Source organism: Salmo trutta, chromosome 23 (genome assembly GCF_901001165.1).
Source record: "Salmo trutta chromosome 23, fSalTru1.1, whole genome shotgun sequence".
NCBI lineage: Eukaryota > Metazoa > Chordata > Actinopteri > Salmoniformes > Salmonidae > Salmo > Salmo trutta.
This window is the reverse complement of record NC_042979.1, coordinates 49,434,763-49,450,992: the sequence shown is the minus strand read 5'-3', so window position 1 is coordinate 49,450,992 and position 16,230 is coordinate 49,434,763. Positions and strand designations below refer to the sequence as shown.

Below are 16,230 nucleotides of genomic sequence, written 5' to 3'. Positions count from 1 at the left end.
ATAATATAATATAATATAATAGACAGCTGACAGAATATAATATAATATAATAGACAGCTGACAGAATATAATATAATATAATAGACAGCTGATAGAATATAATATAATATAATAGACAGCTGACAGAATATAATATAATATAATAGACAGCTGATAGAATATAATATAATATAATAGACAGCTGATAGAATATAATATAATAGACAGCTGATAGAATATAATATAATAGACAGCTGACAGAATATAATATAATAGACAGCTGACAGAATATAATATAATATAATAGACAGCTGACAGAATATAATATAATATAATAGACAGCTGACAGAATATAATGTAATATAATAGACAGCTGACAGAATATAATATAATAGACAGCTGACAGAATATAATATAATAGACAGCTGACAGAATATAATATAATATAATATAATAGACAGCTGACAGAATATAATATAATATAATAGACAGCTGATAGAATATAATATAATAGACAGCTGACAGAATATAATATAATAGACAGCTGACAGAATATAATATAATATAATAGACAGCTGACAGAATATAATATAATATAATAGACAGCTGGTCTTGTCACTTACCTCTTCAGTTGTGTTCTGTTTTAATTCACAGCCTAACACTTACACATCCCTTTCAGCACGAGCCCTCACACTGTTCGCCCTGATTCCCATGCCCACCATCCGTGCCCTACTGTCTAAACAGGTCAATGGCTCGTCATATGGTAAGTTCTGTAATACATGTCTTTCAGTCATATAAACTGACAGAATATAATATAATAGACAACTGACAGAACATAATATTGTCTCTAGTTCTATTACCCCCTACTCCAGTTCTATAACCCCGTCTCTAGTTCTATTACCCCATCTCTAGTTCTATAACCCCGTCTCTAGTTCTATAACCCCGTCTCTAGTTCTATTACCCCCTAGTCCAGTTCTATAACCACCGTCTCTAGTTCTATAACCCCGTCTCTAGTTCTATAACCCCGTCTCTAGTTCTATAACCCCGTCTCTAGTTCTATTACCCCCTACTCCAGTTCTTTAACCCCCGTTTCTAGTTCGATAACCACCGTCTCTAGTTCTATAACCCCGTCTCTAGTTCTATAACCCCATCTCTAGTTCTATTACCACCGTTTCTAGTTCTATAACCCCGTCTCTAGTTCTATAACCCCATCTCTAGTTCTATTACCACCGTTTCTAGTTCTATAACCCCGTCTCTAGTCCTATTACCCCGTCTCTAGTTCTATAACCACCGTCTCTAGTTCTATAACCCCGTCTCTAGTTCTATAACCCCGTCTGTAGTTCTATAACCACCGTTTCTAGTTCTATAACCCCGTCTCTAGTTCTATAACCCCCGTCTCTAGTTCTATAACCCCCATCTCTAGTTCTATAACCCCGTCTCTAGTTCTATAACCCCGTCTCTAGTTCTATAACCCCGTCTCTAGTTCTATAACCCCGTCTCTAGTTCTATAACCCGGTCTCTAGTTCTATAACCCCGTCTCTAGTTCTATAACCCCGTCTCTAGTTCTATAACCCCGTCTCTAGTTCTATTACCACCGTTTCTAGTTCTATAACCCCGTCTCTAGTTCCATTACCCCAGTTTCTAGTTCTATAACCACCGTTTCTAGTTCTATAACCCCGTCTCTAGTTCTATTACCCCCGTTTCTAGTTCTATAACCACCGTCTCTAGTTCTATAACCCCGTCTCTAGTTCTATTACCCCCGTTTGTAATTCTATATCCCCCGTTTCTAGTTCTATAACCCCGTCTCTAGTTCTATAACCCCGGCTCTAGTTCTATAACCCCGTCTCTAGTTCTATAACCCCGTCTCGAATTCTATAACCCCGTCTCTAGTTCTATAACCCAGTCTCTAGTTCTATAACCCCGTCTCTAGTTCTATAACCCCGTCTCCAGTTCTATAACCCCGTCTCTAGTTCTATAACCCCCGTTTCTAGTTCTAGAGCCCCCGTCTCTAGTTCTATTACCCCGTCTCTAGTTCTATAACCCCGTCTCTAGTTCTATAACCACCGTCTCTAGTTCTAGAGCCCCCGTCTTTAATTCTATAACCCCCGTCTTTAGTTCTATAACCCCCGTCTCTAGTTCTATAACCACCGTCTCTAGTTCTACAACCCCGTCTCTAGTTCTATAACCCCGTCTCTAGTTCCATAACCACCGTCTCTAGTTCTATAACCACCGTCTCTAGTTCTATAACCCCCGTCTCTAGTTCTATAACCCCGTCTCTAGTTCTAGAGCCCCCGTCTCCAGTTCTAGAGCCCCCGTCTCCAGTTCTAGAGCCCCCATCTCCAGTTCTAGAGCCCCCGTCTCCAGTTCTAGAGCCCCTTTCTCTAATTCTAGAGCCCCTGTTTCTAGTGAAATCAGTAGGGTATATTAGGGTCATGTTAGGGTGAAATCAGTAGGGTATATTAGGGTTATGTTAGGGTGAAATCAGTAGGGTATATTAAGGTCATGTTAGGGTGAAATCAGTAGGGTATATTAAGGTCATGTTAGGGTGAAATCAGTAGGGTATATTAGGGTCATGTTAGGGTGAAATCAGTAGGGTATATTAAGGTCATGTTAGGGTGAAATCAGTAGGGTATATTAGGGTCATGTTAGGGTGAAATCAGTAGGGTATATAAGGGTCATGTTAGGGTGAAATCAGTAGGGTATATTAAGGTCATGTTAGGGTGAAATCAGTAGGGTATATTAGGGTCATGTTAGGGTGAAATCAGTAGGGTATAATAGGGTAATGTTAGTAGTTATAATTAGCTAGTCAGTCAGGTGTGGTCAGGAGGGATTGTGTGTCTCTGAAAGGGTATAGTCAATGACGGACTGGCCATCTGGAGCACCAGGAGTTTTCCCAGTGGGCCGCTTGACAATTGGGGCCGGTGCAACACGAAATATAAATAACCCCAGCAAATAAAAACAACCAAGTGCTCTGTGTCTGACTGGCCCAGGCGAGTGGGCTGCCGGCCCACTGCCACTGCGGTTGGGTATTACATCTGTCAGTCTCTCTCTCCCAGCCAATTACTTTTGGTCCAGTCCATTCTAACTTTACCCGGGTAAATAGTGGAGTGGAGCAGATGGACAAACAATGGAGGGGAGCAGATGGACAAACAATGGAGGGGAGCAGATGGATAAACAGTGGAGGGGATCAGATGGATAAACAGTGGAGGGGAGCAGATGGATAAACAGTGGAGGGGAGCAGATGGATAAACAGTGGAGGGGAGCAGATGGATAAACAGTGGAGGGGATCAGATGGATAAACAGTGGAGGGGAGCAGATGGATAAACAGTGGAGTGGAGCAGATGGATAAACAGTGGAGTGGAGCAGATGGATAAACAGTGGAGTGGAGCAGATGGATAAACAGTGGAGTGGAGCAGATGGATAAACAGTGGAGTGGAGCAGATGGATAAACAGTGGAGTGGAGCAGATGGATAAACAGTGGAGTGGAGCAGATGGATAAACAGTGGAGGGGAGCAGATGGATAAACAGTGGAGGGGAGCAGATGGATAAACAGTGGAGTGGAGCAGATGGATAAACAGTGGAGTGGAGCAGATGGATAAACAGTGGAGGGGAGCAGATGGATAAACAGTGGAGGGGAGCAGATGGATAAACAGTGGAGGGGATCAGATGGATAAACAGTGGAGTGGAGCAGATGGATAAACAGTGGAGGGGAGCAGATGGACAAACAAAAATAGAAAACACATAAAGGTGGTGCTGAAAAGCGAAGAGAGAGAGAGAAGAGGTTGAAGTCCCTTGAGGCTGATGCAGCCAAATGTTTTAAAGTAACAAATTATTCATTTGGCGCCGTTACCAGTCAATCATCTCAGACTAGTGAGCCTGAAGGCACTGGCAGCAGAGAGGAGAGAGAGGAGAGAGAGCAACCTATTGTTGAGCCCAGCGATACCAGTTCAACTGTTCGTCAAGGTTTTGCAGCTGAAGCGGTAAGACAGAAGACAATAGGGATAAGATAAGCAACGTTTGGGTTTGGCTAGCTGGCGATTTAGCTATATCGGGTGCCTTTTGTTGAAACAAGCGCTCGTCAATGTCACTTTTCATGAACCGACCAATCACAGCCTGGATGGGGAGAGAGATTTTAAAAAGGTTGACAAGCTACAGCAAATGTTGGAAACGTTGAACTCATTGTTCTGCATGAATGGTTATGATTATTGACAATTACTTAGCATTAACACACTAGAGACTAACCACCAATGTAGACCATTTTTCTTGTACAAGGATTTCATGACGGAACAAAACCTACAAAAATGATAAATGTTGGATGTGTATTTCTTAAAATGCTGTATTGTCCAATTGGAATTAACATTATACTAGTGGTACAGTTGAAGGCGGAAGTTTACATACACCTTAGCCAAATACATTTAACCTCAGCTTTTCACAATTCCTGACATTTAATCCTTGTAAAAATACCCTATCTTAGGTCAGTTAGGATCACCACTTTATTTTAAGAATGTGAAATGTCAGAATAATAGTAGAGAGAAGGATTTATTTCAGCTTTTATTTCTTTCATCACATTCCCAGTGGGTCAGAAGTTTACATACACTCAATTAGTATTTGGTAGCATTGCCTTTAAATTGTTTCATTTGGGTCAAACGTTTCGGGTAGCCTTCCACAAGCTTCCCACAATAACTTGGGTGAATTTTGGCCCATTCCTCCTGACAGAGCTGGTGGAACTGAGTCAGGTTTGTAGGCCTCCTTGCTCGTACACGCTTTTTCAGTTTTGTCCACAAATGTTCTATAGGATTGAGGTCAGGGCTTTGTGATGGCCACTCCAATACCTTGACTTTGTTGTCCTTAAGCCATTTTGCCACAACTTTGGAAGTATGCTTGGGGTCATTGTCCATTTGGAAGACCCATTTGCGACCAAGCTTTAACTTCCTGACTGATGTCTTGAGATGTTGCTTCAATATATCCACATCATTTTCTATCCTCTTGATGCCATTCATTTTGTGAAGAGCACCAGTCCCTCCTGCAGCAAAGCACCCCCACAACATGATGCTGCCACCCCCGTGCTTCACGGTTGGGATGGTGTTCTTCAGCTTGCAAGCATCCCCCTTTTTCCTCCAAACATAACAATGGTAATTATGGCCAAACAGTTCTATTATTTTTGTTTCATTAGACCAGAGGACATTTCTCCAAAAAGTATGATCTTTGTCCCCATGTGCGGTGGCAAACCGTAGTCTGGCTTTTTTATGGCGCTTTTAGAGCAGCGGCTTCTTCCTTGCTGAGCGGCCTTTCAGGTTATGTCGATATAGGACTCGTTTTGCTGTGAATATAGATACTTTCGTACCTGTTTCCTCCAGGATCTTCACAAGGTCCTTTGTTGTTGTTCTGGGATTGATTTGCACTTTTTGCACCAAAGTACGTTCATCTCTAGGAGACAGAACGTGTCTCCTTCCTGAGCGGTATGGCGGCTGCGTGGTCCCATGGTGTGTATACTTACATTTACATTTACGTCATTTAGCAGACGCTCTTATCCAGAGCGACTTACAAATTGGTGCATTCACCTTAAGATATCCAGTGGAATAGCCACTTTACAATAGTACATCTATATCTATTTTGGGGGGGGGGGGGGGTTAGAAGGATTACTTTATCCTATCCCAGGTATTCCTTAAAGAGGTGTGGTTTCAGGTGTCTACGGAAGGTGGTGATTGACTCCGCTGTCCTGGCGTCGTGAGGGAGCTATAGTACTTGCGTACTATTGTTTGTACAGATGTTTGTACAGATGAACGTGGTACCTTCAGGCGTTTGGAAATTTCTCCCAATGATGAACCAGACTTGTGGAGGTCTACAAATATTTTTTCTGAAGCAGCTTATACGCTAGATGACAGGAGTATTGACCGTGGCAACTTTTTAGAGATGATCATTCTGCTGGGAAAGTACGACCTGTGTATGAAAGAGTATCTCACTGCCTGCGTAGAGAAAAGCAAAACACGGAGTCCTGGTCAAGAAGGGGCAGAGGCTCTCTAATCACTCTTATCAAAGACTACCATCAAATCAATTTATAACATTTTTGACATGCGTTTTTCTGGATATTTTTGTTGTTATTCTGTCTCTCATTGTTCAAATAAACCTGCCATTAAGATTATAGACTGATCATTTCTTTGTCAGTGGGCAAACGTACAAAATCAGCAGGGGATCAAATACTTTTTTCCCCTCACTGTATGTGTCGAACTGCTTTGCTTTATCTTGGCCAGGTCGCAGTTGTAAATGAGAACTTGTTCTCAACTTGCCTACCTGGTTAAACAAAGGTAAAATAAGAGACCTTTAGGGATGCACCCTATTCCCTTTAGAGTGCACTACGAACCCTTTCACACCTGCAGGGAACAGGAGACCTTTAGGGATGCACCCTTGTTGTGGTGAAAGGGGAAGTTATAACGACCATAGCAAGCAGACAAATCAACCTATTACACACCACCACCACCACAGCATGAATAGATTTACTTTCTGCCAACAACTTTACTCAACTGGAACTATCCGACCAGCTAGTATATCCAGTTCTGTTTCCTTTAAGGGCTCTATGTAGCGTTACAGCGTGGTTGAAAGTTAAAGGCAATGTGCCCGCATTAGCGGAGACTGCATTTACAGGTAAATGCTGCATATGTCAACTCAATCAGAATTACCTTCAAATGTAGGTTACGCAATCTGTAAGGCTTCAGCGATAGAGATTGAATAGATCCCTAATCATTTGAAATAGGGAGCACTACACTGATTTGTCTGAGAGAAAATAGTAAATGCCTTTCACCCATTGACATAATGCTTTCATCTGCTCCTCTCAGACCTGCAGTGTGTGGAGTACCAGCTTCCTCTACTGACACTGGTTGGAAACTGCAGCAGACAGACAATGCTAACTGACATGTCTTTTCTCTTCACAGGGATCACCCTCATCTCACTGCAGCTGTCCTTTAAGATCGCCAGCCTGGCCTACACTCCCATCTACACCAAGGTTTACCAGGCTACGCTGGACTGGTTCCCTGGGTTCGTCTTCACCCTGTCCAGCATCATCACTGTCTTTGCCACCATACCTGTCAGGTAAGATATGACATCATCAGTCCTCGCCACTATACCTGGTCAGGTAAGATGTGACATCATCAGTCCTCGCCACCATACCTATCAGGTAAGATATGGCATCATCAGTCCTCACCACTATACCTGGTCAGGTAAGATATGACATCATCAGTCCTCACCACTATACCTGGTCAGGTAAGATATGGCATCATCAGTCCTCGCCACTATACCTGGTCAGGTAAGATGTGACATCACCAGTCCTCACCACTATACCTGGTCAGGTAAGATATGACATCATCAGTCCTCGCCACCATACCTATCAGGTAAGATATGGCATCATCAGTCCTCGCCACCATACCTGTCAGGTACATAATATATAATAGTATATTCCATTTAGCAGACACTTTTATCCAAAGGAACGTACAGTCATGCGTAAACACATTTTACATACGGGTGGTCCTGGGAATCCAACCCACAATCTGTCATTATAAGCGCCATGCTCTAGCAACTGAGCTCCAGAGGAAACCATACCCCTAACCCCAGTGTAAGTACAGGTAGTTGTTACACTGAATGGTGACACAGTAATAAGGGCCCTGTAATGTAAAGTATAACCACATTTCCTTTGTAAGATTTGTTTTCCTCTCCTCTAGCATGGTGGGCTGCAGAGCTGGCCGGGCTGATGGTTATGAAAGGATCCTGGGGGACTGAGGGTGGTGATGTCATCGTGTCACCATGTCAGGCTATGAGACAATACTGGTGGTGAACTGTGAATGTTGGGGAAACTGCACTATAATGAGCCTTGGATTGATTCCCAGCCTGAGACTGAGCCAATGGACATGAACTGACAGGGTATTAATGAGAAGAGTGGCCTTAATATAGAATAATTATAGACTGATCCACTGCCTACTACCCATGGCCTTAATATAGAATAATTATAGACTGATCCACTGCCTACTACCCATGGCCTTAATATAGAATAATTATAGACTGATCCACTGCCTACTACCCATGGCCTTAATATAGAATAATTATAGACTGGTCCACTGCCTACTACCCATGGCCTTAATATAGAATAATTATAGAATAAATCATCACATAATGTATGCCATTTAGCTTTCAGTTACGTACGGGTGGCGGTGCAAGCCCCAGGCTGTACCGACTGAGACACACACTTCTTCTTGTGGTCACTGTCAAGACAAGCTGATTGTACTATAGTTTCTAAAGACAAGCTGTCACACCCTGATCTGTTTCACCTGTCTTGTGCTTGTCTCCACCCCCCTCAGGTGTCGCCCATCTTCCCCATTATCCCCTGTGTATTTATACTCTGTTTATCTGTTGCCAGTTAGTTTTGTCTTGTCAAGCCTACCAGCGTTCTTCCCATACTCCTGTTTTCTCTCTAGTCCCTGTTTTATAGTTTTCCCGGTTTTGACCATTCTGCCTGCCCTGACCGCCGTTCTGTACCTTGTGACACTGCCCTGGATTACTGACCTCTGCCTGCATCTGGGTCTGATCCTGAGGTCTGATCATACGAACTGGCCACTATCAAACCTCATGTCTCAAATGTGTCAAGGATTAAAAATCCTTCTTTAACCGGTCTCCTCCCCTTCATCTACACTGATTGGAGTGGATTTAACAAGTGACATCAATAAGGGATTATAGCTTACATTTACATTTTTTTAAACATTTTTAGGCATTTAGCAGACACTCTTATCCAGAGCGACTTACAGTAGTGAATACATACATTTCATTTCATGCATTCTTTTTATTTGTTTTTATTTTTTGTACTGGCCCCCCGTGGGAATCGAACCCACAACCCTGGCGTTGCACATGCCATGCTGGCGTTGCAAACACCATGCTCTACCAACTGAGCCACAGGGAAGACAAGCTTTAACCTGGATTAAGCTGGTCAGTCTATGTCATGGAAAGAGCAGTTGTTCTTAATGTTTTGTATACTCAGTGTATGTCACAAGTAAAAGCCTTGTGTGGCGAGTTGATATGATTCCAAGTCTGGAAGATTAAAACCACTCTCAGATTTAGGGACATGTAAAACTTTCCTATTTATTCTATGAGTTTTATATGAAGTCTGTTATGGCTGGGTTTACTTTTGTAAAGAATGTCTTCGGTGGGGTAATTGGTACTCCCATTAAATCAATATGAAAACTTTGGGAGCCATACCATTCTAAAGAGGTGTATTCTACCTGTAAGATTTATGGGGGGCTTGTTCCATTTACCTAGATCTGCTTTCATTTTTTTGAGTAATGAGATAAAGTTATCTTTATATATATTTGTTGTCACTTAAGCATTCTAAGTATTTCATCTTTTTTGTAGTATACTTAAAGGTTTGCTGTAGATTTTTCCTATTGACATTATTTCCACGTTCATTTTAAATCCTGAGATTTTTGAGTATTACGGATTTGTTTTTAACAAGGGGGGCATTGAGTTTTCACTATTAGTCAGGTATATCAGGAGATCGTCAGCAGACAAGTTTAGTTTATATTCATGTTTACCAATACTGACACCTGTTACGTTTGGATCCTGTCAAATTCTTACTGGATGTGGTTCAAATGCCAGTGCAAACAGGAAGGGGGAGAAGGGACGTCCCTGCCTTGTGCCCCTTTCTAAAGAAATGTAATCAGATAATGGATTCGTTTTGTATATTTTAGCTATATGATTTTTGTATAATATTTGTATGAAATGTATTATTTCAGCTGGAAAGATGAATGCTTCCAAAGTTTTAATATAAACAAGACAGTCAAAAGCCTTTTCAGCATGAACAGTCATTGTTGATAAATCTTTTTTTTTTTGCATATTGTATTATACTAAAACATGTCATTGTATTTGTTTGTAAGCCTTTTTTAATAAACCCTTAATATGTATCAAGTACTTTTGCTATTCTGTTGCTTATAAGTTTTGTTATTATTTTATTGTTGCCAATTTATAAAAATGAATCTTTAATCTGCAGGGGAATCTGGTTTTAATGACTGAAATAACCGTTTGATACATGGATATTGGAAGTACTGAATTGAGTGTTGTCAATTATTTATTTTCATATCTGCTGATAATTGCTTCAGGGTTGTTGAGTCTAAGAAGACTATCAGTTATCAGATCTGTTATTTAATTCTGATTTATATTGATTTTCATAGAAGCTTTTATATTTTCTATTGTTATTAATAGCGTTGTTTCTAATTAAAGCATTTGCATCCTTATCTTTTAAAAATTATAACTGGTTTGGTGTGTATTCATTTGTGAGGGCTGTGAGACATTTACCGGATTTATTTGCCATCAAATATTTCAGTTTAACCTGTTGTTACAGTGGCTCTTTCTTTGTGACGACCCTCCCACTCTGTCTGCCGTATTCTCTCTCTTTGTTCTTGTTTCCTTATTAGGATGCCGGTGGGCGGAGTTGGGAGGGTCGTCAGCTACATGGGAAACACCTGGGTCCGGGTGTGTCCCAGGATAAATAGACCTCTTCCACAGTCATTGGAGAGACTCTCTCCACGCAGACACCTTGTTGTTTTTGGTTGTGCTAGTTGTGGCTTTTTGGTTGCTTGCTTTGGCACCCTTCAACACCCTGCATTATTACATTCAGGTATGCAAACACTCACTTACACTACTGATTACACACACACCATGGTTCATTGTTCTTAGGTTACTTTATTTAATAAATATATATTTTGATACTCCTTGTCTCCACGTTGTCTCCCTTTTGTTGCGAACTCTGAGCCGGTTCGTAACACTTTAAAAGATGCGTCATACTGCAGCACACCTTGCAGGCTGCCGCAGAATTCTATGGCATGTTATTTAATTGTCAGCCATTGCTACCATGTTACCACCAGAGGGAATCTTTGAGAAGCATTTGAAAACCTTCAATATTGGCTGTACTAGAGAGTTTAAAACCTTTTTTGTAAGAACATAGTATATGGGATCGATTAAGAAATTTAGCTTCATTAATTTGATTCATATTATGGTATTTCTATTCCAAGAAAAATGAAAAAAACGAAACCCTCAGGGTTTCCGTTAGGATGGAACATAAAATATGGTGCTGTACAACGTGTCGGTCGGGAGTAGGCTACAGTACTAAGAGCATAACATTTCCACACCCTAATTGTAGTCTAACCAAACACCCAAACAGAGATTCCGTCAAAATAAAAATCTAATTGATTTATCAAGACCAGTCCCCCATGCTTGTCTCAGAGCAGCGTTAAACGGTGCTGAAATAGTTGTAGGCTTTTGCTTCAAATCCTATTGCTTCTAACTTCAATATGCTCTTAAAATAAATAAGACCTACACCACTTTTAACAGCACATTAGTCAACACTAGTGAGACTCATGTCGCCTACGGTAGGTCTACAGTATATCAACAAATATTTTTTCAATGACGTGACTCAGCCAATAATTAGATTTAGAAGATTGAGGATTCTAAACTAATATCTAAGGGGCATTTTTCATTAAGATCTGTGAGAAAATCTAAAGGGCTTTTATATAATTCTAAATTAGATACTGTAATAAACATGGTAGGTGCCTAATTCCTTACATTAGGGAGAGCAGGCCATGTCCAGACTTTCTCATTGACCTCAAGTACTCATTAACTCTTGTCTTTAATGCTTTTTCAGGTTTTTCTTGGGTTGCATCAATCATGGATAGACACTTCTGAGACACAGTATTAATGATGAACAACCGGAGGTTCACTGGTAAGACACATTGCCTTCGGGATCCACCCCAGTTGGTATTCTGTGTCCACTCGTGGTATCTCTCTTCGATTACACATCCTTGGAATAGCAGAACAGCAAAACGGTCCGGACGGCCCTTGCTATACCTGGTGAGCAGTTGGTCAAGTTCTGTTGTCAGAAGAGGAATGGAAATGTCAGGGTGAACCGACAACCTGACGAACCCGCCAGGTATGTTGACTCTGCCTGTCAGAAGTGAGTTCCAAAGCTCACAGACTCCGTCTCATTCCTCGCCCTCTTCAACGCGTCATTCTCCGCCTGACTCTCTGCCAATACCGCCTGGCTCTGGACCAATGCATCAGCTGTTGCCCGTATCTCTGCGACAGATAATGTTTCTCTTTCTGCTGATCTGCCTTCAATGACTCGATATCGGTCTTCAAAGTTTGAATCACATCCATGGGCACCTTCATCAGATGAGCAGAATGGTACCGCCCTGAGCCCCCATCGATTAGTGGCCTATGATAGAAACGGTAGATCAATTAAGAATTAAAAGTGATTCCAATACACAAATGCTGCGTACACATTACAAATTCACCACTTTTACCAGCACATTTGTAGAAAAAGCCCATGGAGTTGGTGGAATAATCCTTTAATTCATTGCCACTTACTCAGCTGTGCCAGGGGTGCTTTAACCCCTGGTCTGACGGACATCCAGCGAAAAATCCTAGCGCAATTAGCATAACAATAAAACAAAAATATATATACATTTTTTTCTAATTATATCGTTTTATAGATACACCTCTCCTGAATCGTACCACTTTGTCCGATTTCAAAAAGGCTTTACAGCAAAAGCAAAACATTAGATTATGTTAGAGGAGTATATCGTAAAAGTAGCCACATAGCCATTTTCCGACCAACCACATGCATCACAAATAACCAAAAAACAGCTAAATGCAGCACTAAACTTTGACAATCTTCATCAGATGACACACCTAGGACATCATGTTACACAATACATGCATTCTTTTGTTCGATAAAGTTCATATTTATATATAAAAACAGCATTTTACATCGGCGCGTAACGTTGACTAACTATTTTCCCTCAAATGCATCCGGTGAAACAGCGCTACAATTTACTAAATTACTATTCGAAAACATTTTTAAAATGTAATATTGTCATTCTAAGATTTATAGATGAATATCTCTTGAAAGCACCTGTAATACCAGATTTAAAAATAACTTTACTGGGTAATCACACTTTGCGATAAAAGGGGATGCGATACTCAGAACAATAGGCTAGCAATACAGGTCAGCGCCATCTTGGAACAATCGCATATCAAATCTAGTCTTGTATACTATTGTCAATAATCCCTTACCTTTGATTATCTTCATCCTTAGGCACTTCCAGGAATCCCAGGTCCACAACAAATGTATTTTCGTTCGAAAAAGTTAATCCTTTATGTTCCAATAGCTTGTTCTTGTTAGCGTGTTCTGAAGGCTGCACCAAAAGCTCCGTCGTGCGCGGGGCTACTCTTTCAACAAAATGCAATTTTTTCTTATTTAGGTTCGTTCAAACATGTCAAACGTTGTATAACATAAATCTTTAGGGCCTTTTTCAACCAGAGCTCCAATAAGATTCAAGGGGGACGATTGCATTGTCTTTATAAACGTTTCGAAAGGGGAGGGTAGCCAGGGGCGCCGGCATCATAATGGTGATGGCCCTCCTCATGTGACCACGTTCCACAGCGTGTCATTCAGTCAGTTTTCACAGTAGGAGACTCAAATCACTTTGTAAAGACTGGGGACATCTAGTGGAAGCAATAGGAAGTGCTCAATGAACCATTGCTCACGGTGTGATTTATAGGCACTGAGATGAAGTTGAGTCCGCAATTCAGAATTCCACTTCCTGTTTCGATCTGTCTCTGGGTTTTGACTGCCATATGAGTTCTGTTATACTCACAGACACCATTCAAACAGTTTTAGAAACTTTAGGGTGTTTTCTATCCACAAGTATTAATTATATGCATATCCTAGCTTCTGAGTTTGAGTAGTAGGCCGTTTAAAATGGGCACGAATTTTTTTCAAAAAGCGCTGTAGTGCCCCCTATCCTAGGCGACCGTCAAGAGGTTAATTAGATCAGGTGGAAATGTCCGACAGATCTCCACTCCATAAAAGGAGGAAATCACCATCGCCTGATCGCGCTGCTTTCTCTTCCATCACTCTGTCAAATCCAGAAGTTCTGTGCGTCCATGAATCCACATAAGTCCACCGACTCTGTTACCTTTCATCTGAACTTTCATCTGAACTATCTGTTCGCTCGCTTCAAACATTTTGTCTAATGTGAATGGTCAATGATTACGGCCCTACGGATCATAATAGGACAATTATGCAATTGGTATAGTTAATATGTAATGAAATTCCGTGTACACATGAAGACACTTGAAAGGGTGAAATAAGAAAGTAATTGTTTGTTGAACTGATCGGCTCTGATATCCAACTAATGGCGATTATAGATTGAATAACCGATCACTGTTTGTATTATTCTTTCATGATTTATGATAAATAGTTACAAGCCTAAATTACTCACCGACGATTCCTATTGACTTATAAATGAACTGGATTGTTGAATTCCCTAAATGATGTTAACAATGAATGATTGTTATGATTAGATCTTTGTGATGATGGATTTGATTGGATACACGTTATTGGCCTACGTATATCTATAAAAAATAATAATACAATGACGTGACTCTTCGCCAATAATTAAACTTAGAGGACTGGAGGATTCTAAATGAATATCTAAGGGGCATTTTATCAGTTAGTATATTTGAGTTTAACCACAATATTTGTTGTATTATTTGTTCTGTCTTTTCTGGTGGATTAAATTGAAATTGCAACCAACTTTCTGTGGCTTGTTTAAAAAATAGCGATATTTTGGAGATTGAACATGGGATGACACATTGTTACTAATTTGTAAATAAAGCCAGTTTGTTATTTTGAATGATTTATTTCTTTTTTTTAAGAAGGAGAGAAACCAAAAGCCTACCCTCGTCTCATGGGTCTCAGCCCGGCACGGGTATCAAACCAGCATCTGAAAGCAATGCAGTTTGCACTGCGATGCAGTGTCTTAGACCACTGCGCCACTCGGGCGCTGTACAACGTGACCAGTCGCGAGTACAGGCTACAGGACTACAGTAAGAGCAAAATAATCCCAACATTTCCACACCCTAATTTTAGTCTAAGTTTCTCTTAGAATAAAAACCTTAGTGTAACAACAGTTTTAGTAAGTAATACTGAAGTCGTGCACAATTATCAGTTTCTATTTGGTTTATGTCGCCCATTCATTGTCAGTTAGAGACACAGTAGTGCCTTGGGACCCAAAAGCATAATCAGCGCACTAACTCCCCCTTGCGCTGGTCTGGAGCAGTGAATTAGTGACGCAGGGTACCGTACTAAACCACAAATTATCTCTAATAAATGTTGGGTCTTTGTAACGGCTTGTCTGTGGTGGAAAGAAGCGCAGGAAGCAGCGAACACGGTGTGGTAATTTTAATCAACCACAACGTACAAAATTAAAGGGCTCCCAACAACAGGGAAAATTACAGCAAAACAAGCACAGTCGAACAAACTATAGTCGACACACAGAAAGACAATCCCGCACAATAGGAAGCGGGCCAGCTGAACTAAATAGCCCTCCTAATGACTAACTCAGGGCAGGTGAGAAAACATAAAAAAAGGGAAAAACAAAAAGGGAATCGGTGGCAGCTAATAGGCCGGTGACGACGACCGCCGAGCGCCACCCGAGCAGGAGGGGGCGCCACCGTCGGTAGGACTCGTGACAGTACCCCCCCCCTGACGCGCGGCTCCTGCAGCGCGCCGACACCGGCCTCGAGGCCGACCCGGAGGACGAGGCGCAGGGCGATCCGGACGGAGGCGGTGGAACTCCTTCAACATGGATGGGTCCAAGACGTCCTCCGTCGGTACCCAGCACCTCTCCTCCGGACCGTACCCCTCCCAGTCCACGAGGTACTGCAGGCCCCCCGCCCGGCGTCTCGAGTCCAGAATGGCCCTTACGCTGTACGCCGGGGACCCCCCGATGTCCAGGGGGGGTGGAGGGACCTCCGGCACCTCATCTTCTTGTAGGGGACCAGCTACCACCGGCCTGAGGAGAGACACATGAAACGAGGGGTTAATACGGTAATAGGAAGGGAGTTGCAACCGATAACACACCTCGTTTATCCTCCTCAGGACTTTGAAGGGCCCCACACACTGCGGCCCCAGCTTCCGGCAGGGCACGCGGAGGGACAGGTTCCGGGTCGAGAGCCAGACCCTGTCACCCGGTGCGAACACCGGCGCCTCACTGCGGTGGCGGTCAGCACTTCTCTTCTGCCTGGCACTGGCCTCCTTCAGTGAGTCCTGTACTGCTCTCCAGGTCTCCTTGGAGTGCTGAACCCAGTCCTCCACCGCAGGAGCCTCGGTCTGGCTCTGGTGCCATGGGGCCAGGACCGGCTGGTACCCTAACA

General features: G+C 42.0%; 1 protein-coding gene across 2 annotated transcripts in view; it reads left to right on the top strand.

Annotated features, from left to right (window-relative positions):
• Nucleotides 1-8,628, top strand: part of LOC115160191 (thymic stromal cotransporter homolog) — a 33,399-nt gene extending 24,771 nt beyond the window's left edge. Inside the window, exons 4-6 of one of the 2 annotated variants that reach the window (XM_029710573.1) lie at nucleotides 659-742; nucleotides 6,909-7,065; nucleotides 7,692-8,628. In XM_029710573.1, coding sequence (XP_029566433.1) covers nucleotides 659-742; nucleotides 6,909-7,065; nucleotides 7,692-7,749 — 299 coding nt within the window. In that variant the 3' untranslated portion in view covers nucleotides 7,750-8,628. The remainder of the gene's footprint in view (nucleotides 1-658; nucleotides 743-6,908; nucleotides 7,066-7,691) is intronic. The other variant, XM_029710574.1, reaches the window with a different exon arrangement.
• The last annotated feature ends 7,602 nt before the right edge of the window (nucleotides 8,629-16,230 follow it).